Source organism: Globicephala melas, chromosome 19, assembly GCF_963455315.2.
Source record: "Globicephala melas chromosome 19, mGloMel1.2, whole genome shotgun sequence".
NCBI lineage: Eukaryota > Metazoa > Chordata > Mammalia > Artiodactyla > Delphinidae > Globicephala > Globicephala melas.
Genome location: NC_083332.1, coordinates 16,034,875 through 16,058,672, shown reverse-complemented (window position 1 = coordinate 16,058,672; position 23,798 = coordinate 16,034,875). Strand labels below are relative to the sequence as shown.

The 23,798-nt window shown below is 55.0% G+C and overlaps 1 protein-coding gene across 3 annotated transcripts; it reads left to right on the top strand.

Moving 5' to 3' along the window:
* The first annotated feature begins 1,262 nt into the window (after positions 1 to 1,262).
* Positions 1,263 to 15,407, top strand: MAG (myelin associated glycoprotein). Of its 3 annotated transcripts, XM_060288748.1 has the most exons (13): positions 1,328 to 1,352; positions 2,141 to 2,238; positions 3,138 to 3,197; positions 3,695 to 3,763; positions 3,944 to 4,312; positions 5,719 to 6,015; positions 6,102 to 6,359; positions 7,420 to 7,680; positions 12,179 to 12,466; positions 12,818 to 12,914; positions 13,923 to 14,022; positions 14,172 to 14,210; positions 14,882 to 15,005. In XM_060288748.1, exons 2-12 carry the CDS (start codon positions 2,175 to 2,177, stop codon positions 14,196 to 14,198), a joined length of 1,890 nt encoding a protein of 629 aa, XP_060144731.1. In that variant the 5' UTR covers positions 1,328 to 1,352; positions 2,141 to 2,174; the 3' UTR covers positions 14,199 to 14,210; positions 14,882 to 15,005. The 3 variants fall into 3 exon arrangements, with proteins under 3 accessions (XP_060144732.1, XP_060144731.1, XP_060144730.1); XM_060288747.1 differs by lacking the exon at positions 14,172 to 14,210 and having other exon boundaries at positions 1,330 to 1,352; positions 14,882 to 15,407; XM_060288749.1 differs by lacking the exons at positions 2,141 to 2,238; positions 14,172 to 14,210 and having other exon boundaries at positions 1,263 to 1,352; positions 14,882 to 15,407.
* Positions 15,408 to 23,798: the final 8,391 nt, after the last annotated feature.

Genomic DNA, 23,798 nt, shown 5'->3' with positions numbered 1-23,798 from the left:
TCTGAGGGATTTCCCCACCCATCACCCTCTGCATCTCCCCCCCTCACCCCCGGGGCCGGGCTCTCCCTTGGGAGAAAGGACCCTCCCCGCCTCCCTCCCTACTGCCCTGGCCTGAAGGAGGACAGAAGATGCCCCAGTGTGACTAAACAGCTCATGATCAAACCACTAGTCCACTTCATCACACCACCATCACCATGCAAAGGTCATGACCAATGGGAGGGGCTGGGGTGGCAGGAGGATCACCGTGGACTCTGCACACAGAGGGTCCCTACCCAGCTCAGAGAGTCAGCACAGCCCTGGCTGAGCACCCTCTGTGCACCAGGCACTGTTCTAGGGGATACAGTGGTGAACAAGACAGACAGACAGGCAGGCGGAGACCTGAGCTCAGATGCCAGTGGGGAAGCAGCTCACTGAGGGTGCAGGTTGGCAAATGGCGTGCTGAGGGCCACAGAGGGACCGGGCAGCATTTAAACAGAGGAACTTGGCTTGGTGAGAGGGGCCGGGCAGGCTTCCAGAGGAAGCAGCGTCCAAGCTGGGAGCCAACAGGCCGCACAGGCTACGGCCAGCAGCGGAGCGGGGAGTGGGACAGGGCAGGGGAGCTTTCTAGGAGGAAGGAAGAGGCGTCAAGGCCTCCGCTCAGGGCATTTGAGGATCACACCCGTGCACCCACTCTGTGTTGACGAATCTTAACTCTGCCAGGAGCCAGCCTCCCGGCAGGCTAGGTTGGGCATAAGCAGCCCATGGCCTGTCCTCCTGGAGATCATGTTATCACGGGAGGAGAGAGTCAACACATAAGGTTGTTTCCGATGGCAAGAAGTGGCTGGAAGACAATAGACCAGGATGTGGGTACCAAACGCGACACCCTCTAGAGAGGGTGGATGTGACTGGAGCCGAGGGTGAGATGTCCTGCCTCCTCCTCCTGGCCACACCGGCCTCTGTGGCCTCTCAGGCCCGGGGTTATCCCTAACACTGCCACCAAGATCCCCTAGACGCTGAGGACAATGCCTTCTGCTTCTCAGCCTGAGACTCCAGAGATCTTAGAGCATCCTCCCAGGGACCCAGAACCAGGGTACGCAGTGATGGAGGGGGGAATGAGTGAGGCAGCCGCCCCCAGCCCCTCCAGGAAGGAGCTCGTAGAACCCAGGCATCAGGCTGCCCAGTTCAAGCAGCGGTGACAAGGGCCCTTTGTGCCCCCCTCCCCCGGGGGCAGGGAGGAGCTGGGCCTTGGAGGCAGGCGGCCCCTGGCACCCAGGGGGAGGGGAGGGGCTGGTCAGTGGGGGCCTAGACCCTGGGAGGCCAGGGGACTGCGAGCGGGGCCTGCGGAGCAGAGGGTGCAGAAGCAAGAGCATCAGGTGAGTACTGCAGCCGAGAGGGCTGTGGGACGGGGAGGAGAACAGAGGACTGGGGCTGAGAGCACTGGGCAGGGCCGCCCGGGGCATGTGCAGTACGAAGCGGTCTGGGCCGTGGATGGTGGCTGGGAGCTGCCGCTAATTTAGGGTGGGGGAGGGTGCTGCTTAGGATTGCTCTGGGCGTGGGCTGGGACCGCGGCAGGGACAGTGACGGGGCCTTGGGAAGAAACCACAGAGAGAAAGAATGAAGAGCCCTCCTCAGCACCCCTCTGGTGGACGTTCTGCCCTGGGGCTCCTAAGTCTGTGGCAGATGGGTGGAAGTCATCCAGGGACAGGTGAAGAGTGGAGGGATGCCCAGGTGATCAGACGTCTGCCTCCTGCCATCTGGGAGGGTGCGGGCACAGGGGGCTGTGAGTGAGCAAGTTCCAGCACCTGAGCACCTGACGGGGGCGCGTGTGCACATGCACGTGCACGTCTCTTAGTGAGTCGTAATCCACATCCGTGTTTCTCCACCTTTATTTACACCCCACTAAGGAAAGCTTTTAGACCTGTTTTTCCTAATCCAGCTCCCCCCGTGAGATCTTAATATTACGGATAGACTGTATATGTTTATATACCGTGGTCCTTTAGAGAGCCACAAACCACTGTAATAACTAAGATTTTTCTGGACCCCACCCCAAGAACCAATTTTCACCCCCATTCAGATTGCATGGTCTACACACTTGTTTCACACGTCTGCCCAGGCCCCGTGGCCCTCACCTGTGTCTACCTCCTGTACCTTCCCGTCGCAGGTGCAAAGGTGGCATCTGCCGCGTGTCCATCCGCATGTGTCTGAGTGGGTCTGTCCATAGCCGGTCCGAGTGTCTTTGCGAGCATGGCACGCAGGCAGGTCCGTGTGTATGCCCGATTGCCATGCCTATGCCCGTCCCGGTGTGTGGTGGGCAGGAGGACGCAGGTGTGTGTGTGTCTGCCGCACGGGGGTCTCGGTGCCTGTCGGCGTGTGCAGAGCCCTGACGGGTGTTACGGTGCGAGGCTGCTTCTTCTGGCTGCGTCCAGATCCGTCACGTTTCATGGGGGCATTTGCATGTGTCTGACCGCATGCGTCTGTCCGTGGGAAGAGAGTGTCAAAGGCCAGGAAGAGCAGCCACTTGGAAACACTGGGTCCAGCCCTGAGGCGACCCACAGAGGAGCTGGGTGCCAGGGAGTCACTAACCCCAATCCCTGGTCCTTCCTGGCTCCACTCAGAGCCCAGCCAGGCTCGCCCAGCTCTTCCCTCACCCCCATCTACCCCAGAAGCCCCCCAGGACGAGGCACCCTCACCCTGAGGGAACAGGGCTCTTTTGTACCGGGCTCTCGCCTCTGGAGGGTGGGGACGCCAGGGGCCATCTGTAGGGTGGGAGAGGGCGGCAGGAATTCACGTGGCATGTTGGGAATGCTGATGATGTGAAACCCAGTCATTGATGGGGCTGGGTCCCTGCCTCCCACCCCCAGGCCTCAGCCGTGGGACATGTGCTCCCTCACCGCGTTCACTGCCCCTGCCTCCCCCCACCCCCAGAGCTCTGCTGCTTCCCTTTCCTTCCCGAGAGTTCTCCTCCATCGCAGTTTGCCTCGGGAGGTGACCACAGAGTAGCTTTCAGGCTGTGTGGGAGGGTCCCAAGCGTCCATGGGCCACAGAGACCGTGTGGGCAGCCTGCAGGATCTACTCACAGTAGATCCGGAAAGTGGACGGGGAGGGGCAGGGGACCCTCAGGCCCCCACCTCCTTGCGCCTGTCTGACTCTTGTTCCAGGTTGGCCGGCTGACAGCTTCAAGTGGGACCAGAAGACATTCCCAACTCAGGGAGACGGAGGTGAGGGGGAGGGTTCCAAATTCCCCTTCCTCCTGGCTTGCCCTGCTTCCTGATGCTGGTCCAGACTTGGCTCTATCCTTACTCTTTGGAGATCCCCAAGGGCAGGATGGTGATGAAGACAATTATTAGCACGTCACTACCACATAGAGTCAGGACAGTTTGGTGGTGAAATCTGCAGACCTGGACAGGCAGACAGGGCTTGAATCCTAGCTCTGCCACTTATGTGCTGTGTGGCCTCGGGCAAGTTACTCAACCTCTCTGGACCGCAGCTACAAAGTGAGGATAATAATTGCACCTACCTCAAAGAGATCAAATGAATCTGTGTCGTAAAGTACTGGGGGTGGTTCATGGTTGATGCCCATAGATGTGTTTGTGATTATACATAATAATAGCAGCAGTGGCTAACATCTGAACAGGCTGCTTCCTAAAGCCTTACTAGAAGCACCCTTTTCACTTCCCCTGGCCTTTAACCCTCTCCTCTCTTCTCCCCCATCCAGCTGTTGCTCACTTGCTGTACAAAATGATATTCCTCACGGCACTGCCTCTGTTTTGGATCATGATTTCAGGTAATGCCTGGGGGTCTGGGGCTCCTGGGGTCTTGGCCCCTGAGCAGGCTGGGGTTGATTTTGTGGGTCCCTGGACCCCGCCCCCGCCCCACAGGGCAGTGGAAGGTGATGGGAGCGGGGGGATTGGGGGCATCCGGGCAGGACGTGTCCCTCAGCCTCAGCGGTCCTGCTTGCCCACAGCCTCTCGCGGGGGTCACTGGGGGGCCTGGATGCCCTCGTCCATCTCGGCCTTCGAGGGCACGTGTGTCTCCATCCCCTGCCGCTTCGACTTCCCCGACGAGCTGCGGCCGGCCGTTGTGCACGGCGTCTGGTACTTCAATAGCCCCTACCCGAAAAACTACCCGCCGGTGGTCTTCAAGTCACGCACCCAAGTCGTCCACGAGAGCTTCCAGGGCCGCAGCCGCCTCCTGGGGGCCCTGGGCCTGCGCAACTGCACCCTCTTGCTCAGCAACCTCAGCCCCGAGCTGGGCGGCAAGTACTACTTCCGCGGGGACCTGGGGGGCTACAACCAGTACACCTTCTCCGAGCACAGCGTCCTGGACATCATCAGTGAGTTCCCGGGGGCTGTGCAGATGCCGTGGGGCTGGGGCCATGCAGGGGGCGCAGGGGGAGCAGGAAGTCCTCCTGGCACCTTTCCAGGGAGGTCTAGCTGGCAGGACCAGGGACTTGTTGGTTTGGCTGGGGGGAGGGGTGCAACCCCCCCCCCCCCGCCCACACGGCCCAGGCAGATGACTGAAACAGGCAAAGCAGGGCTCTCAGAGGAAAGCAGTGGTCTTACTCTTCCAGAAACACCTGGGGTAAAGGCAGCGGGCCCAGGGGTTGGAGCCAGGCCTCTGGATTCCTATGTTAGCTGGGCTACTGAGGGCAAGTTACTTAACTTCTCTGGGCCTTGTTTTCCTCTTCTGTAAAATAGGGTTAAGAACAGCACTCAAAGTTCAATGAGGGAACAGTTGTCAAGTGGGCAAAGCAGTGCCTGGTACCTGACGCCCAGCTCCGTCTAAGTGGTGCTGGGTGAGAAGGCAGGGTCATTGCTGTCAAGCGTTCTGAGTTTTCCATTTGTTTGTTTGTTTGTTTTGGTTTGGTTTTGGCTGTGCTACACGGCATGCGGTATCCTAGGGACCGAACCCGTGCCCCCTGCAGTGGAAGCACAGAGTCCCAACCACTGAAACGCCAGGGAATTCCCGAATTTTCAAAGGGAACTGTATTTTTCTATGTTTTTTCAGCATCAGCTGCTGATTCAGATATTTTTTTTAAAAAATACCCTAAATTTAGGTCAAATAAAATGCAGCTCCGGGCCAGTTTGGGCAATTAGAGTAGGGTCTACTGCCTCATTTCTGAGAGGCCCCGAGAGGCATGGAACCCTTAGACTCAGGTTTGCCATCAGCTCTGAGTCTACATGAGGGGCCAGATTACAGCCCTGATGCACAGAGAGGCCCCGCTTCCGCCGCTAGGCACAGCCAGACAGCTCCAGGACACACCACACACACACACACGCACGCACGCACGCACGCACGCACGTGGAAGCTAAACCAAAGCAAACGTGGGAAGGAGAGAGGTTTCTTGAGGAATATAATGTAGTGTCCAGGGCACAGACGATGAAGCCAGAGCGACAGGAATTGAAGCTCAGTTTTATCCCATGCGCGCTGTGGCCTCAGTTTCCTCATCCGCAAAATGGGCAAAATAACATTACCCACTTTCTACTTTCGGCATGGCTGGAAGGACGGGCAAGTTACACACAGTAAAGTACTCAGACCACTATATTGTTGTTTCCGTTATTATTACATCTGCGGTTGGATCTGCGGAGGGCTTCTGGGTGAAGGGTACCCAGGAGGAGAGAAGGTTGTAGGGAATTCTGCATCCAAGGATGGGGAGGGGAGCGGGTACCAGGACTGGAGTCGGACAACGTGGGGGTCCGATGCTGCTTCCTTCACCCTCCATCTCCCCGTCTCACTTAGACACCCCCAACATCATGGTCCCCCCAGAGGTTGTGGCAGGCACAGAAGTGGAGGTCAGCTGCATGGTGCCTGACAACTGCCCCGAGATGCACCCGGAGCTGAGCTGGCTGGGCCACGAGGGGCTCGGGGAGCCGGCTGTGCTGGGGCGGCTCCGCGAGGACGAGGGCACCTGGGTGCAGGTGTCGCTGCTGCACTTCGTGCCCACCAGGGAGGCCAACGGCTACCGGCTGGGCTGCCAGGCCTCCTTCCCCAACACCACCCTGCAGTTCGAAGGCTACGCCAGCCTGGACGTCAAGTGTGAGCTTGGGTGCGGGCCGGGGTGCGGGCCGGGGGCGGGGTCTGCGGCACGTGCCCGCTGACGTCCTGTGTCTCCGGTGCCGCAGACCCCCCGGTGATTGTGGAGATGAACTCCTCGGTGGAGGCCATCGAGGGCTCCCACGTCAGCCTGCTCTGTGGGGCCGACAGCAACCCGCCGCCGCTGCTGACCTGGATGCGGGACGGCACGGTGCTCCGGGAGGCGGTGACGGAGAGCCTGTCCCTGGAACTGGACGAGGTGACGCCCGCGGAGGACGGCGTCTACGCCTGCCTGGCCGAGAACGCTTATGGCCAGGACAACCGCACCGTGGGGCTCAGCGTCATGTGTGAGTCGCCGCCCCTTCCCGGGGCGGAGCTGGGGGCCCAGTGGGGGCGCGGTCGGGACCATGCCCGTGGTTGAGGTGGAGATGGAGAGGAAGTTGCAGGTTAAGGAGTTCCTTCATTTTCCCCACGAGTATCTGGTGAACACCTACTCTGCACCACTCTCCTCGCTAGGACAAGATGGGAAGAGGCAGAGGCAATCCCTGCCACCCAGGAAAGCCTGTTAAATTCAGTTTCCTGCGGGTAGAGCTGGGCCTGGCTCCGGGAATCTGCATTTTAAAATAAACCCCATTGCAGTTCTGATGGGAGGGCTGAGGAGAACCCAGGCCTCTCCCAGCCCCCGAACATTATGGGGCCCCAGGGAGAGGGGGCCCGTCAGACAGGATTCTTAACTAGGAGCCAAGGAGAGGTCATTCATTCATTCATTCATTCACAAATATTTATTGAGGCAAAGTGCCCAGGGCTGGGGATAATAAAAATGACAGCACCGGCCAACATTTACTCAGCAGTTTCTGAGTGCCTTCCAGAAATACTCTTCCCCTGGGGCCTCCCCACGGCTGGCTCCTACTCACCTCCTTCTAGGCTCACTGCAGCCCTCCCTCACCATCCTAGTGAAAACCGTCAACTACCCCGATTTCCCATCCCACCTTTATTTTTCTGCAAAGCACTTATCCCCGTCTTGCCAACTATATGTTTGATTTCCTTATACAGCATCTGTCCACACGGGCAGGGATCTTCATCTAACCTTGTTCAGGCTAAAACAGTGCTTGTCACAGTTGGTTCTCAGTGACCCCTATGAGGTTGGGAATATTATTAAGCCCATTTTCCAGATAAGAAAAATGGGGCCCAGAGGGGTTTCGACATGGGTCCACACACAGCTGGGAAGGGGTAGAGCCGGGATTCAAACACAAGCGCTGTCGCTGCAGAACCCCTGTCTTTGTAAACGAGACGCCCAGGCCTGGGGTTACCTGAGCCATCCTGAGCTGGTGTGCCCTGATTAGGGCGTCGGGGGTCACATTTGGGGGTGGGAGCTTCTGACCATCGGCCCCCTGTCCTGCCCCCCAGATGCACCCTGGAAGCCGACGGTGAACGGGACAGTGGTGGCCGTGGAGGGGGAGACAGTCTCCATCTTGTGCTCCACACAGAGCAACCCGGATCCCATTCTTACCATCTTCAAGGAGAAGCAGATTCTGGCCACGGTCATCTATGAGAGCGAGCTGCAGCTGGAGCTGCCCGCCGTCGTGCCCGAGGATGATGGAGAATATTGGTGTGTGGCCGAGAACCAGTACGGTCAGAGGGCCACCGCCTTCAACCTATCCGTGGAGTGTGAGTACTCCCCTGCATCCGCTGCCCCTGAGGAGGGCGGCCGGGCTTGACTCCTGCCCACCCACCCCTGTGATAGACGGCTCAATGGGGGACACCCAGGTGACCGGGAGGTACCCACGCATCCCAGCCAGGGGTCAGATAAGGATGAGGAAGGGAGGAAAGCGGAACCCACAGCAAGAAAATAAAAGCCCCACCTGAGAATACGGTATCCCCACATCCTGGTGTGGGCTTGTGACCAAGGAGATTTCTGAATCCTGTGGCCACAGCCCCTTTGCATTAACTAAAAGAATAACCATGACCTCCGACCCTTATGGAGCGTCGCTAGGCACCAAGCAATGTTGGAAGCTCTGTACAGGGACCCACTCTTTCGTTTTTGTTACATCCGATGAGGGAGGTTCTCTTACTGTCTCCAGTTTCCAGAGAAGGAAACTGAGGTCCTGAGAGGTTATGTCACTTGCCCAAAGTCACACAGCCAGAAAACGGCAGAACTGAGATTCAAATACAGTGGTCTGGTTCCACTCTTCTGTGCTGCCCATTGACCTCATCCTATGTTATGACATCAGAATACATTGATCAAGCCGTTGTTACATGCACGGCCGTGTGGCTCAGTGGGAGGCGGGGGGTAGGACCGAGAGGACACCAAGCATATTAACAGATAATGGTACAGCCAGAGAGATGAGACGGATGCATATAAAAAGCCAACTGTCTTGGGAATGAAGCCCATTGTTCCACTGCCAACCAGAGCCCTTCCCAACCTTCTGTGGACATCACCGCCAACACCCCACCCCCACCCGGCCGTCACTCGGGTCATAGCTCCCAAGTCGCAGTTTCCACTCCCCCTCCTCCAGCAACTCCCTCTGGAATGTCACCTTTGTAGTTCCATTGCCCCTGCTTCCTCCCCAGCTCCAGCCTGGCCTCTGGCACTTGTCTCCAAATGATTCCACCTACAATGGTCCCTACCACACAAGCTTGCCAGAAGGTTTTGGGCACAGTCCGTATATTCAATATGGCGTGTGGCCGTAGTCAGCAGAGACAGATTATTCCTGGAGTACCATCTTCCAGGGCAAGGTGGTGGCCACCTGCTAACCCTTCCTCTTTGGGCACCTTCCTTCCCAGTCTCTGCTCGCTCGCGGCATCCAACGTGATCACGCATATGGGTTGTGCGGGCACCCCGCCTTCTCCATACATGCCCACCCTTCTACCTCACGCTTTTCCCCGTTAAACCTATATCCCAAGCCAGGGGTTCTTAGGTGTAGAGTCAGAGAACCCCCTGAGGATCTGGTGGAAATGTCTGATCATACACACACCTCCAGCTCACGAACGTTTTCAGTCACAGACCCTGCTGTATAATAAGAGCGGTGGCAGCAAATGATCATTAAGGGCCTACTCTGGGCCAGGATTGCATCCCCTGCGCGTGTTATTTTGCTGAGCCCTTGTGGTCGCCCCTTGAAGCAGCTACGTGTTATCGTCGTCCCCTTTGAGGAGAAACTGAAGGTCAGAATTCCCCAAGGCCATGCAGCTGGAAGGCTGGCCAGTGCCAGGATTCTTCTGGACTCCTGTCGACCCAGTTCTTAAACCTCTGGCTGCTTCATCTCCCCTGCAGTCCTTGGTACCCAAGGTACTCAAGGCCTTCAGTCGGCCGGAGGGGAGGAGCAGCTGTGCCTCCCACCCCACCCCTGCTGAGCCGGTCACCGGGCTCCAAGGCCTGTGTCGCTGTGCTTACCCTCTGGGCGTTGGGCTTCAGGTCCCTCTCTGTCCCCAAAGTCTGCGTCCCCTAGCAACGGGGCTTCCATGCTCGCTGACGATGGTGGGTGCTCCTGAGCGGGGAGGGGGCGGGGGGGGGGGCTGTTGGGTCCCAGCACAGCATGGGACCTGCAGGGCACTCTCCTCACTGAGACCCTGTGATGACTAGAAGACTGGTTTCAGCCCTTTGTGCATATTGACCTATTTCATTCTCACAACAACGTGATTGGGGGCAGGGACTGCCCTTCACCCGTTTAATAGGAGGAAACGGAAATGTTACTGGTGCCCAGTACCCGACAGAGCTGAATCGACCTGGGTCCGAATCCCAGCTCTATCTCCATCTTGTGATGGAGATGTGCTGTGTGATCCCAGACAAGTGAGTTCACCTTTGCTGAGCCCCGATTCTCTTCTCTGAAAAACGGATATGACAGTATAAGGAAATTATGGTGAGCGCCCATAGTGCCCGACATGTCCCATGTGCCCCGTAAGTCTTAGACAACCTCTTAGCTTCCCACTCATCTCTCCTTTGAACTCCTGGCTGGGTATCCGCCTGCCTTCCTGCTGCCAAGGCTTTGCTCACTTGCTTCCTCTGCTGGAATGGTTCGATCCCTGCATGGGATGTTAAGCTTTCTTTTTCTTTTCTTTTCTTTTTTTTTTTTTTCTGCTGCATGGGGTCTTTGTTGCTGCGCGCGGGCTTTCTCTAGTTGTGGCGAGCGGGGGCTATTCTTCGTTGCAGTGTGCAGGCTTCTCATTGCGGTGGCTTCTCTTGTTGCAGAGCACGGGCTCTAGGCGCACAGACTTCAGTAGTTGTGGCTCTTGGGCTCTAGAGCGCGGGCTCAATAGTTGTGGCGCACGGGCTTAGTTGCTCCGTGGCACGTGGGATCTTCCCAGACCAGGGATCGATCCCATGTCCCCTGCATTGGAAGGCAGATTCTTAACCACTGCACCACCAGAGAAGTCCCTAAGCTTTCTTTTCAACAAGCTCATGTGCCCACTTCAGAACAGAGTCCCGTAGCCCCTGGCAAGTCAAGGACCATTACCCCTCTTTGCACACATGAGAAGTTCATCTCGGAGGCCCAGGAAGCTGAGTGGCCTGATCGGGGCGACCGGCCAGTAGATGGCAGAGCTGAGATTCAAGCCAAAGCTGTCTCACCCCAAACTCCCCATCCTTTGTGGGACCTGGGGCTTATCTAGTGTCAATCAGGGTTTCATAGGTCGCGAGGCTGCCGGCAATGCTGCAAAGATGCTGAGCACATGCAACAGGGTGTCAGCGTTCCCGCAACACTGTCACAACAGTACCAGTGGCGCAGTATTGAATGAAAGGATTTTTAAAAAATTAATCACTGTCCGTTCATGTTTGTCATTACTAATTTACTCTGTGGTGTGTTAATTTGTCAATACTACAGCAAGCATAGTGCACGTCTGCCTCAACAGAATTTGGAATACTTAACTGTTCATTTACTAGACGTAGAGATATGTACACATTGAGGTTCCAAATGGGATGATCCCTATTGCCACTACACGGCTCATGTGACTCCCTGCTCCGTCGCTGTTACCTGCATTTTCTTTTTTACTGGAAATTGAAAATAAGTGGGGTAGGTGGGCCAAAGATCTTTTGCCCGTGTGGAAGTGGGTTTTGCTCAGGGCTGAGAACCAGAGGTCAGTCTAGAGCAAGCAGAGGGGAATGCCAGACTCTCCATGAGGGAAAGAGAACATAGTTTAAAAAGCAACATTCAATGTTCTATTATAATTTCATATTTTGGAAAATGAAAGGAAAAAAAATACCAGTATCGTTTTTGTAATTTAAATGGCAGCAAAGCAAAGCTCAACAAAATGATATTGGGTGGAGGGTGGTACCTGGTACCACGGGGAATCCTGCGAGGGAGGGAGGGTCAGGATGCAGGGGGCTCCAGGGAGTGAGTAGGGGCATCTGTAGGATGGCCTGGAAGGGGAGCTGGCTGAACGCAGTAGTTCATCCAGTAAGTCTTCCCAGAGCTCCTGCCGGGTGAAAGGGATGTTCTAGGGACTTCCCTGGAGGTCCAGTGGTTAAGAATCTGCGCTTCCACTGCAGGGGATTTGGGTTTGATCCCTGGTCAGGGAACTAAGATCCTGCATGTCGTGTGGTATGGCAAAAAAAGAAAGTCATGTTCTAAGTGTGGGGGACAGAGTGGAGACTCTCGATGCAAATACAAGACCAGCCACATCAGTGTATAACCCGGGTAGGGATAAGTGCTGGGGAGAAAACTCGAGTGAACAGTTATTGAAGCGAGGTGCAACTTACATGGGGTGGTCAGAGAAATAGACATGGTCTGCGCAGAAGCTGCCTGGAGTGAGGGCGTGAGTTTGGCAGGTGTCAGGGAAGTGTTCCTAGCGGAGGGAGAAACGCAAGACCCCCCCACCCCCGCCCCGGCTGTTGGAAAAAGCTCCACAAGTATGAGAAACAAGCAAGGAGGCTCGTGTGGCTGGAAGGGAATGAGCCAGGGTGACAGCAGGAGATTAGAGCGTGGCTAAGTCCTGCAGGGCCTTGCAGGCGAAGGCAAAGAATTGGCGTTTTATTCTAAGTGACACGGGGAGCAATTGGAGGGGGGGAGGGCTTTGAGCAGGCAGCACCGTGATCTATGTTTCACAAGGTGAGCAGAGTTAGAGAGGACGTAAAAGAGAGTGCAGAGGGGAACAGGCAGCTCATCTCTGCGACGGCCAAGGAGCCCCCGAGGCCCTGTCTCTAGCCCGCGGGGTCTTGGTCTTGCCCCTGCAGTTGCCCCCGTGATCCTCCTGGAGTCCCACTGTGCAGCGGCCCGTGACACGGTGCAGTGCCTGTGCGTGGTGAAAGCCAACCCAGAGCCGTCCGTGGCCTTCGAGCTGCCCTCGCGTAACGTGACCGTGAACGAGACGGAGCGCGAGTTCGTGTACTCGGAGCGCAGCGGCCTCCTGCTCACCAGCATCCTCACGCTGCGGGGCCAGGCGCAGGCCCCGCCCCGGGTCATCTGCTCCTCCCACAACCTCTATGGCACCAAGAGCCTGGAGCTGCCCTTCCAGGGAGCCCGTGAGTGGTGTGGCCTGGGGCTGGGCGTCAAGGGACAGACAGGACCCCTCTTGGATCCAAGCTCCCCTCCCCAAGGCTGATCACCAGCGGCTGCGCATGGGTCAGGCTGCGCAGCGGATCGGGTGGTAGAGATGCCCTTTCCAGCCAGTTAGGAGAGGCTGCCCCGAGCTTGCCTGTACTTTACTGGCCCCTCCAGCAGCAAAGGCCTTCAGGCTAGCCAGTCAGTGCAAGGATATGCCAGCGGTGTAAATATTTTCCCTCTCACCCCTGCCCCAGCCTGTCTCCTAAGAACCCAGGTGTCCTCACTCCCACCGGCAGCCCTGAGGGCGCCTGGGTCTTCTCTTTCCTCAGATCGCCTGATGTGGGCCAAGATCGGGCCCGTGGGAGCGGTGGTTGCTTTTGCCATCTTAATTGCCGTCGTCTGCTACGTCACCCAGACGCGCAGAAAGTGAGTAGCCTTCCGGGCTGAGCTGGGGCGGGGCGGGGTGGCCTCCAAGGGCAGGGCAGGGGCAGAGCAGTTGGAGGCTGGGGGTGGGCAAGGGAGGGAGGATTCTGCTCTGAGAATGTTCAGCTGGATGGAGGAGAGAGGGCCCCGGCTAACGTGGGCCGCCGTGGTCAGGTCACGCATGCCAGTGCCTGGGCCGAGCACTTCTCACCAGTCGATACCTGTGCCCCGCATCCTGTGCTGTGGCCTCCTGCCACTCCGGTGTGATGGGGAGAGCCGGTACCCCTGGCTTGCACCCAGAACATCCGTCACAGTTGGTTCTGGAAGCCCCAATGATTACATATATCTGTGGTATCAAAAACGCTCCTCAGGGACTTCCCTGGTGGGCCAGTGGTTGGGACTTCACCTTCCAGGGCAGGGGGTGCAGGTTCGATCCCCGGTCGGGGAGCTGGATCCCACATGCCTCGTGGCCAAAAAACCAAGACGTAGAACAGAAGCAATATTATAACAAATTCAATGAAAAGACTTTAAAAATGGTCCACATCAAAGAAATCTTAAAAAAACAGAACAAAACAAGACAAAACAAAACGCTCCGCAGTCCCAAGCCACAGCCACCTGCCACAGGTGCGCCGCTGTTAATTTTCTGCCTTGTGGTGCGCACATCAGCTCTCCTGACAAGGAGTTAACCCCCCGCTCCGCATCGTGGCGGCAAGGGGGTGCGGATAGCCCCAGAGCGAATGAGGAGAGCCCGGAGCAGCCAGGCTGGGGTCCTGAAAGTGGCAGAGACCAGGGCCCAGGTGGCTCATCCTCAGCTGTGAAGCAGAGGAGGGGTGGGCAGTGGTGGACAGGAAGAGGCTGCTCACCAAAGCGCCTGCTGCCCATCTTAGAGAGGCGGGTGGGAGCAGCTCTGGGCTCCCTTGGGCCATACTCTTAGGTAGATGGGGTTGCAGATAGAGAGGGGAGTGGGGGGACCTGGGGGTCCCACTGGAGCTGACACGTCTTGCCCTGCAGAAAGAACGTGACAGAGAGCCCCAGCTTCCCGGCGGGGGACGAGCCCCCCGTCCTGTTCAGCAGTGACTTCCGCATCTCTGGGGCGCCGGAGAAATATGAGGTAAGGCCAGAGCCCTGCGGTGCGGGGCAGCTGGAGATCCTGTGCGCCAGGGGCCCCGAGGGCCTGGCGGGGGGCTGTGGAGCTCGGGGCCCAAGGGAAGCCCTCATCCACCCCGCCTGCGTCTATGACTGCATTTCCTTCTCCAATAGTCCAGAGAGCTCTCTACCCTGGAATGAGCACCCCAGGAGGTAGGTTCCGGGGGCCTCAGTGTGCCCACCTCTGGGCCCGTGTTGGGCCCTGGGGTTGGCGTGCATGTGTGTGCGTCCCCGTCAGGCGTCCAGGTTGGTCCCCACTTCAGTCTGGCTCTGCCCAGCACTCCTGGCCTTGTCTAGTCTGTCCCATTGCTGCTCCCCTCTGTATGTCTGTGGCCACTGTCCTGTGTGTGTGTGTGTGTGTGTGTGTGTGTGTCCAAAGGTGGGGGGTAGGGATGGAAAGCGTGACAGGGAAGCCGAAGTTGCACCTGCAGGATCTCCCAGGTGGAGGAGGGGGACCACACCAGACCCAAACGTACTGAGTCGGGCATTTACAGAACTTGGGGAAGGTGGGCACCCGGCCAGGTGGCTTTAATCTAAGGGCATGTTATGGACTGAATTGAGTGCCCCCCCCAAATTCCGATGTTGAAGAAGGCTTCCTGGAGACGTTGCATTTGTGGGCGACTTTCAGGCTTGGCGGCGAGGAGGTGGTTTTGCGTAGCGGGGATCGGCACAGGCAAGAGCTCCAGAGGGGGACTGGGGACCGTGGGGCTGGCTGGGCTGGTGGTCCTCACACAGGACTCAGCTCTGGGAGGCGCAAGCGACTCCAGCCTTTGCATCTGTCAAGGGTGGAACAGGACCTTCTAATGGGTTGGTTCCCTTCATAGAGTGAGAGGCGCCTGGGATCTGAGAGGAGGCTGCTGGGCCTTCGGGGGGAACCCCCAGAGCTGGACCTGAGCTATTCTCACTCGGACCTGGGAAAACGACCCACCAAGGACAGCTACACCCTGACGGAGGAGCTGGCCGAGTATGCTGAAATCCGCGTCAAGTGAGGGAGCCGGGGGCAGCCCGGATGGCCACCACCCCTTCAGGACCCTCACTGGCCCCCACTGGCTGTGGGCTTCCTTCCTCCCCAAAGTAGCGGGAGCTGGGGCAGGAAAGGGACGGGACAGGTGACAGTGAGGTCCTGGGGGCCTGGCCTCCCCCTCCCTCCCAGCTGTCCCCGCCCTGCCAGCGCCCCAGCTCCGCATTGTGGCTCCCCTGTAACCTCCTTTAACCTCATCTGTCTGGAGGGGAGCCCGTCTGTCCGTGTTATTTATTGCTACCCCTGCCTGGTCTCTTGTCCCCATACCTGGCCCCAGGGCCTGTGCGGAGGAACACGAAATAAATGCCCTGAAGCCAAACACCCGTCTAGATCCTGATGACTTCAGACCCGTCCTTGGGGACCCTGCCCCCCGCCTCCTTGCCCTTCCCTGGGTCCTCAGGGATCCTAGCCCTGAGCCCAGGCCAGCCGCCCTTAAGTTGCTTCCACTCCGAGCTGGCAGCTGGTCCACAGTAGGTCATGTTTGACTGCTGGGTGACTTCACATCACAACCCTCATTCCTGCTCCTGCCACAGGTGGAGCGACTGACAGCCCTGGGCTTGCGCTTACACACTGCCACATCTCACTGAAAGAGATGGTGGCTGCTTCCTCTGAAGGGGCCTGGCTCCTGACTTGCCACACTGCTCACCATTTCCTGTTGTCCCACACCTGGCTGGCTTCACTCCCTGACATCCCCCCCTGTACCCTGCGGGTCGCGGCGGGGGCCTCAGATCTCAGTGTTTCACGAGCCTGTTTGACCGCCGTGCCTCATATTCATGCTGTACTCTGCAGCTTCAATCTTTATTCCTTTCCTTTTTTAAAAAAAAAAAAATTTATTTATTTATTTATTTTGACCATGCTGTGCGGCATGTGGGATCTTAGTTCCCTGACCAGGGATTGAACCCGTGCCTCCTGCAAGTGGAAGCGCAGAGTCCTAACCACTGGACCACCAGGGAATTCCCAATCTTTCAAACTTCACTTGGTTCAAGAAATATCCATCAGGCATCAGCTGTGTATTGAAGCCCTTTAGGAAGCTCAGGCTATCCTGGGAAGGGACCTCCAGGACAGTCCTGTGAAGATGAGGACGCTGGGACTCAGGGAAGCCAGGTGATTTTCCCAGGGTCCCAGGGCCAGGAAACGGTGTGGCCAGACCCTGGACTCAGGTCTCCTTGAATTTAAGGAAGGCCAGACTCACTGGCATGAACTGGTATCAACAGCTAACATGTTTGTTGAGCACTTACTACGTGCCATGTGGTTCTACCCGGTTTATATGAATTCATCTCCATCTGCTTTCCCTAACGACTACGACAGTGCTTCTCCAAGTGGGGTCCCTGCACCAGCGGTAGCAGCCTCACCTGGGCACTTGTCAGAAAGGCAGATTCTCAGGCCCCACCCAGACTGCAGGAATCAAAACCTCTGGGCTGGGGCCCAGCAGTCTGTGTTTTGACGAATCCTCCTGGGGACTCTGAGCACTGACGTTGAGAATCTGGAGGAGGCGAGGCATAGAGGCTGCATCACTTCCTCGAGGTCCCCCAGCTGCAGCCCCGACTTGAGCCCCCGGGGCCTGGCTCTGCAGCCCACGTGCTGACCACTGTACGTCACTGCCGTTTCAGTGAGAAGCAGAGGAAGCTCATGGGTCTGAAGATGCCGAGGGGGTGGTAAGAATAGAGCCGCAGGGCTGAGGGCGATGCCAGCGAGCTTCCTGAGGAAGGTGGTCCTGCCCTGGTTTTTGAAGAGGGCGGAGGATACAACAGAGGCCAAAGTCAAGGTGTGGAGACAGAAATAACCAAACTGTGCTGGAAAGGAAGGTGACGAGGCCGCTTCGGCTGGAGTGGGATGTCCACGTGCATGAGAAAGGAAGGGAGGTGTGTGGTAACAGGGCTGTGGGCAGTGGGGCGGAACCGCACCCTGAGGCCTGCCCTTTCCTCACCGAGCTGGCAGTCATGCAGGGAGAAGGATATTAAATAAATGACCTCAGGCAGAATGGCTGGCTGCAAAGTGGGACCCCTGCTCCCAAGGAGAAGCACAGGGAAGGTTGGTAGAGCCTAGAACGGAAGTGTGACTTAGGGTCTCGGGGTTGGGGAGGCGTCCCTATGGAAGGAAAGCCACTCGGGGACGCCCTGTGTGAAGGCCCCAAGTGGGAATGTGTTTGGCAAAGTTCCAGGAGCTGAAACAAGGCTGGAGTGGTCAGAGAGGGTGGCAGAGAACAGCAGGGACTTCATAGCAGCCACACTAGACATTTCCACCAGAGCTCCTGCGCACGTGCAGGGGCCCCGCCCTGCCACACCTGTCCCCCGACAACAGGCACCTGGCTCCAGCAGGTCTGGCCTGGGAGGAATGACCCTACGGACTTCACCCTGAGAGGCAGAGGAGTGTCAATAACCAGGGACGTCCAGTCAGAGTAACCCTGTGCTGCCCGCGGTGCAGCCCAAGCGCCGCCCGGGTGAGCTGGGTGTCCCCAGGAGGGTTGTGGAGCGACTTTTGCATGAATAGTCATGCTTTATTTAGTCTGTATCAGAGCAAAAGGAAAGCAGCACACCAAACATGATTTTTTGTTTTTTGACGAAAGCTTAGGATGAGGCTGAGTTAAAAAACCAATCAAGTGTATTGATTTAAAGAAATGTATGAAATAAAAGTGTTTCTGGCGGTTCACAGACAGGATAAAAGTCCTGAAGGTCACAGGCAAACCTTTAACGTTTGGAAAGCAGTGATGTGATCTGACACAAAGACCATCTCTTAGGAGGGACTAACGTTCAGTGATGACCCACAATTCAGCTATCACACTCCGCCCAGCGCCTGGACCCCCCAGAATTCTGTCCACAGCGCCTGGACTCCCCAGAATTCTGTCCACACGTGGTTACTGAGCACCTACTCTGTGCCAAGCCAGTGCTGGGCTCTAGGGATGCCGCACTGACCAAAAGAACCACACTCTGACCCGGTGGAGCTGACATCCTGTGGAAGAGATAGACAGAGACCAGATAAACACATGGTTAGATAGCGAGTGTGCTAAGAAGGAAGCTAAGAGAGATAGAAGGACACAGTGTGCTTGCAAGGCAGCCGACTTAGAAAGCAGTCATCTGAGTAGAGACCAGAAGGAAGAGAGGGAGGGAGCTCTGTCGATTTCTGAGGCACGTGGGTCCAGGGAAAGCCAAGATCAGGTGCAAATGCCTGGAGTGGGAACGTACTTGTTATGTTCATGGAATGAGAAGGAAACCAGTGTGCGTGGAGTGGGACGTAGGAGCCAGAGCGGTTGCCCAAGGGAGCCCGATCACAGAGGGGCTTTAGGTCACAGTCAGGACTCAGGGTTTTACTCTGAGTGACCTGGGGAGCTGCTGGAGAGTTATATGCAGAGGAACGTTATGGAGGGGCCGGAGGTTTCAGAGCCCCTGCTGGCAGCTGTGTGGATAGTGAATGCAGGGGATCAGCAGATGCAGGCAAGGGGCTCAGGAGGCCACGGCTCTTGTACAAGAGAGAGGAGAAGTGGACATGTGAGAGGAAAGAGCATCAGGACCTCCTCTAGAGGGGGAACTTATGGGACTGGCTGGTATGGAGGGGAAGGAAGAGAGGAGTCCGAGACACTTAGATGCTTAGATCTAAGGCCACTTCCTTGGATGCTGGAGAGGCCAAAGGGAACTAGTTTGGTGGGAAACACAGCATGCTCTGCTCAGCACGTTCAAGGACAGGCAAGGCTGACGGGACCCCTCCCTGGGGATATTTCAAGCTGAGGACGAGTCAGAGTGACTCAGAGGGATGGGGACACGTGCAGGAGAAGAGGTCTGGCTGCGCTGGAATAGAGGCGAGCAGGTCTCACAGTTGTAGCCGTCGGGAGGGATGGGCCACCCGATGCAGGAGGGAGGATGGCCAGGCACCAGGCATGACAACATGGACCACTTTGTCCCTCGCCTCCCGCCAACATCCTGGGTCGCTCCTGGCTGAGAAGAGCCATCCCTGGTCGCCCCCCACGCTGTCCTGAGGACCAGTGCCTGGGGTGGGCAGCTCCATTATCACCATCAATGAAAGGGCTCCAGGCCATGCTGGCTGCTCCAAGTCTCCTCCTCTGGGGAGGGGTCTGGGGGGACTCACAGCTCTGCCCAGGAGGATCCAAGCCTCCTCCTTTCCCCACCTTCCTCACTCTCAGTTCCCGTCTGCTCCCTGGAGGGGAGGTGACAACCTCAGCTCATGGGCAGGGCAGCAGCCGAAGAGAAGACCCCTCCCCCCACCCCTCCCATCCCCAGAGCTCGGTCTGCCCAGAACATCTTCGCTGGAGAGCAGGAGGGGAACCACTGTTTTGTCTCAAAGGGCCTCTCTGTCAAACTCAGCCTGGAATCGAGCAGCCAAAGGTATGTGACGTCATGTCACCATGGAGTATTGGTCAAACAGAGCAAGGGACTGTTGGTAATAACGACAGCTCACTTTTACAGAGTGCTCATTTCACGACGGCCATGCTGCAAAGCGTTTCACATGCTCGCGGTTGCACACAGCACACTCAGGGAGTAAGAACCACCAATGTCTGCATCATCCTTAGACGGGAAACTGAGGGAGGTCACAGCTGACAGATGGTAGGACAGGGATTTGAGCCCAGGTGTGTTTACCAGGTGCTTGTCATTCACATGCGGCCGAGTGCAGCACGTGTGTGACCTCACTAACCCTGTGAGAAAGGCACTGTCATCCCCATCTTTCAGCCTGGACAGTGGGCTCAGAGGGGGCACACGGCTAAGTGCGGGAGGCAGCGCAGGCCTCACGGTGGTGCTCCACTGCTTCCAGGGCAGGGTGGGGACAGTCAGGCCAAGTGGCCCAAAACAGAGACCATCTACCTCTCTGGAGGGAAAGATGTGAAGGCACCAGAGCTACATTCTCAGGAGTCCTGCTTCCCCACCCTTTCCTCCTCCATGCAGCCCTTGGCCTCCAGAAATCACGGCACGTCCATGAACCCCCTGCCCAGTTTCCTCCTGTAGCGGGACCATCAGCAATGCCTGGAGCTGTACCAGCAGAGGCCTCAGACGCTCCTTCTAGGTGATGAGCAGGACTGTGGGTCCCCAGTGGGTCCCAGAAGACTTTTGGGATCTTGTCCCTTGGCCTGGGAGTCCCCCATTGAGATCGCTGGGGTTTGGGTTTTTTTTAACTTTTTCTTTTGAGATAACTATAGACTTACAGGAAGTGACAAAGATAGAAGAGAGGAGTCTGGTGTGCGCTGTGTTGAGCTTCCTCCCATGGTTACTTGTTACATAATTATGTTTAGTACAACCTGTGTGTAGTTCTAAGTCCTTTTATCTCTCGTCTAGATGTATGTAACCCTGCAGTGAAGATACAGAATTATTCCATTACCCCAAAGATCACCCTTGTAGTCACATCCACTTCCCTTTCCTCTATTGTCTCTAACCCCTGGCAACCAGTAATCTGTTCTCCATCTCTACCATTTTGTCATTTCAAGAATATTACATAAAAAGAATCATATGGTACATGACCCTTTAGCACTGGGTTTTTTTTTAACTCAGTAAAATGCTCTTCAGAATTTTCCAAGTTGCTGCCTGTTCAATATCTCATTCCATTGCTACACAGTACTCCACGGAATGGATGTATCACAATTGTTGAAACATTTAACTACCGAGGCACGTGTAGGTTGTTTCCAGTTTGGGGCTATTACAAAGAAAGCTGCTATGAACAACCGTGTACAGGCTTTGGTGTGGACGTAAATGTTCATTTCTTGGGCATCAATGCCTGGAAGTGCGATTGCTGAGTCATTCGGTAGGAATATTTCATTAGTCTTTCAAGAAAATGACAAACTGTTTTCCAGAGGGGCTGTACCATTTTACATCCCCGCCAGCCATGCGCGAATGATCCAGTTTCACTGCATCCTCACCAGCATTTGATGTTGCTATTATTTTTTATTGTAGCTGTTTCGTTGGTATGCAGTGATTTGCATGGTCTTGATTTGCATTTTCACTAATGGCTAATGGTGCTGAGCACCTGTTCACAGGCTTATTCGCCATCTGTGTATACTCTTCGGTGGAATGTCTTTTCTTGTCTTTGGCCCATTTTCGAATTGGCCATGCAATCCACCTACTTAAACTGTACCCTTTAATGGTTTTAAGTATATTCACAGCGTTGCACCACCATCACCACAGTCAGTTTTAGAACATCTCATCACCCCAAAGAGAAACCCGAGTCCATTAGCGGTCACTCCTGGTTTCCTCTCGACACCGCTACCCCAGCCCTAGGCAACAATTAAATCTACTTTCTGTCTCTACAGATTTTCTTTTCCTGGACATTTCATAGAACTGGAATCATACAATTTGTGACTTTTCGTGATTGGCTTCTTTCACTTAATGTTTTCAAGTTCATCATTTTGCAGGATCTCTACAGTACTTCATTTCTTTTTATTGCCAAATAATATTTCATTGTATGGATACGCCATATCTTCTTTATTCGTTCATCACTTGATAGACATCTCGGTTGTTCCCATTTTTTTGGCTTTTATAAATAATGTGCTATGAACATTTGTGTTCAAATTTCTGGGTGGGTGTGTTTTCATTTCTCTTGGGTATATACCCTAGGAGTGGAATCACAGAGGTAGATGGGAATTCTATGTTTAACCTTTTGAGAAACTGTCTTGAGATTGTTTTTCAAAGTGGCTGGAAAATATTACATTCCCACTAGCAATGTATAAAAGATTCCATTACTACACATCCTTTCCAGCATTTGCTATTGCCACTATTTTTTAATTTTAGCTGTCTAATAGGTGTGTAGGAATGATAGCTCATTGTGATCTTAACTGGCATTTCTCTAAAGGTTAATGACGTTGAACATCTTTTTATTGGATTACTTTTTAAATTGTATTTATTTATTATTTATTTTGGCTGTGCCAGGTCTTAGTAGCGGCACTCGGGATCTTTGTTGAGGCATGCAGATTTCTTACTTGCGGCATGCATGTGGCATCTACTTCACAGACCAGGGATCAAACCCGGGCCCTCTGCATTGGGAGCACAGTGTCTTACCCACTGGACCACCAGGGAAGTCCCTATGTGATTATTTTCTATCCATATAGTGTCTCCAGTGAAATTGTCTCTTCATGCTTTTTGCCCACCTCTTTTTTATTTTGCCCATCTTTTTTTTTTTTTTTTTTTTTTTTGCGGTACGTGGCCTCTCACTGTTGTGGCCTCTCCCATTGCGGAGCACAGGCTCCGGACGCGCAGGCTCAGCGGCCATGGATCACGGGCCCAGCCGCTCCGCGGCATGTAGGATCCTCCCGGACCGGAGCACGAACCCACGTCCCCGGCATCGGCAGGCGGACTCTCAACCACTGCACCACCAGGCAAGCCCTATTTTTTTCTTTTTTAAAATTAATTAATTAATTAGGCCACCTTGGGTCTTTGTTGCTGCACGCGGGCTTTCTCTAGTTGCGGCGAGCAGGGGCTACTCTTCGTTGTGGTGCGCGGGCTTCTCAGTGCGATGGCTTCTCTTGTTGCGGAGCACGGGCAGTAGGTCTGCCGGCTTCAGTAGTTGTGGCTCGCAGGCTCTAGAGCACAGGCTCACTAGTTGTGGCCCACGGGTTTAGTTGCTCCGCGGCATGTGGGATCTTCCCGTGTCCCCTGCATCGGCAGGCAGATTCTTAACCACTGCGCCACTGGGAAATCCCTACATATTCATTCTAGATATGAATTCTTTGTCAGATAAGTGGCTTGCAAATATTTTCTCCCAGTTTATGTTTGTCCTTTCATTCTCTTAGAAAACTCTTTCCCAGAACCAAAAAAAAAAAAAAAAAAAAATTAATTTTGGAGTCCAGTTTATTGAGTTTTAGGGGTCATGCTTTTGGTCGCATGTCTAAGAACTCTTCATCATCCCCTATGTACCCCAAATTTTCTCCTATGTTACCTTCTAAAAGTTTTATAGTTTAATGTTTCACATGCGAGTCTATGATCCACTTTGAGTTAATTTTTGTATGAAGTATGAGATTTAGGTTGAGGTTCATGTTTTGCCTATGGCTATCCCATTGTTCTACCACCCTTTGTTGAAAAGACTATATTTCCTCCACTGAATCATTTTTTGCTCTTTTATCCAATATCCGTTGGTTGTTCTTGTGTAGGGCTATTCCTGGGTTCTCTAATCTGTCCAATTGATCGACGTGTCTATCCCCCCACCAATACCACACAGTTTTGATTATTGTATATTCCTTTATAATAAGCCTTAAATCAGGTAGAGTGATTCCTCTCCCTTTATTCTTCTTTTTCAGAAATGTTTTCTATTCTAGTTCATTTTTCTTTCTGTATAAACTTTAGAATAGGGCTTCCCTGGTGGCGCAGTGGTTGAGAGTCTGCCTGCCGATGCAGGGGACGCGGGTTCGTGCCCCGGTCCGGGAGGATCCCGCGTGCCGCGGAGCGGCTGGGCCCGTGAGCCATGGCCGCTGAGCCTGCGCGTCCGGAGCCTGTGCTCCGCAACGGGAGAGGCCACAACAGTGAGAGGCCCGCGTACCGCAAAAAAAAAAAAAAAAAGTACACAATAAACTTTAGAATAATCTTGTCTATATATACAAAAAATCTTGCTGGGATTTTGATAGTAATTGCATTAAATCTGTATATCAGTTTGGAGAAAATGGAGATCTTTACTATGTTTAGTCTTCTAATTTATGAACATGGTATTTATTGAAGAAGTCTTCTTTGATTTTTTTCAGCAGTGTTTTGTAGTTTCAGGATACAAGTCTTACATATGTTTTGTTAGATTTATGA

Bases quoted from the DNA above. Each gene is read 5' to 3' on its own strand.
- MAG (XM_060288747.1), top strand. From the start codon at position 2,175: ATGTGTCTGAGTGGGTCTGTCCATAGCCGGTCCGAGTGTCTTTGCGAG. The intron at 6,360-7,419 runs GTGAGTCGCCGC...CCTGCCCCCCAG, and splicing joins CGTGGGGCTCAGCGTCATGT to ATGCACCCTGGAAGCCGACG. The intron at 12,467-12,817 runs GTGAGTGGTGTG...CTCTTTCCTCAG, and splicing joins GCTGCCCTTCCAGGGAGCCC to ATCGCCTGATGTGGGCCAAG.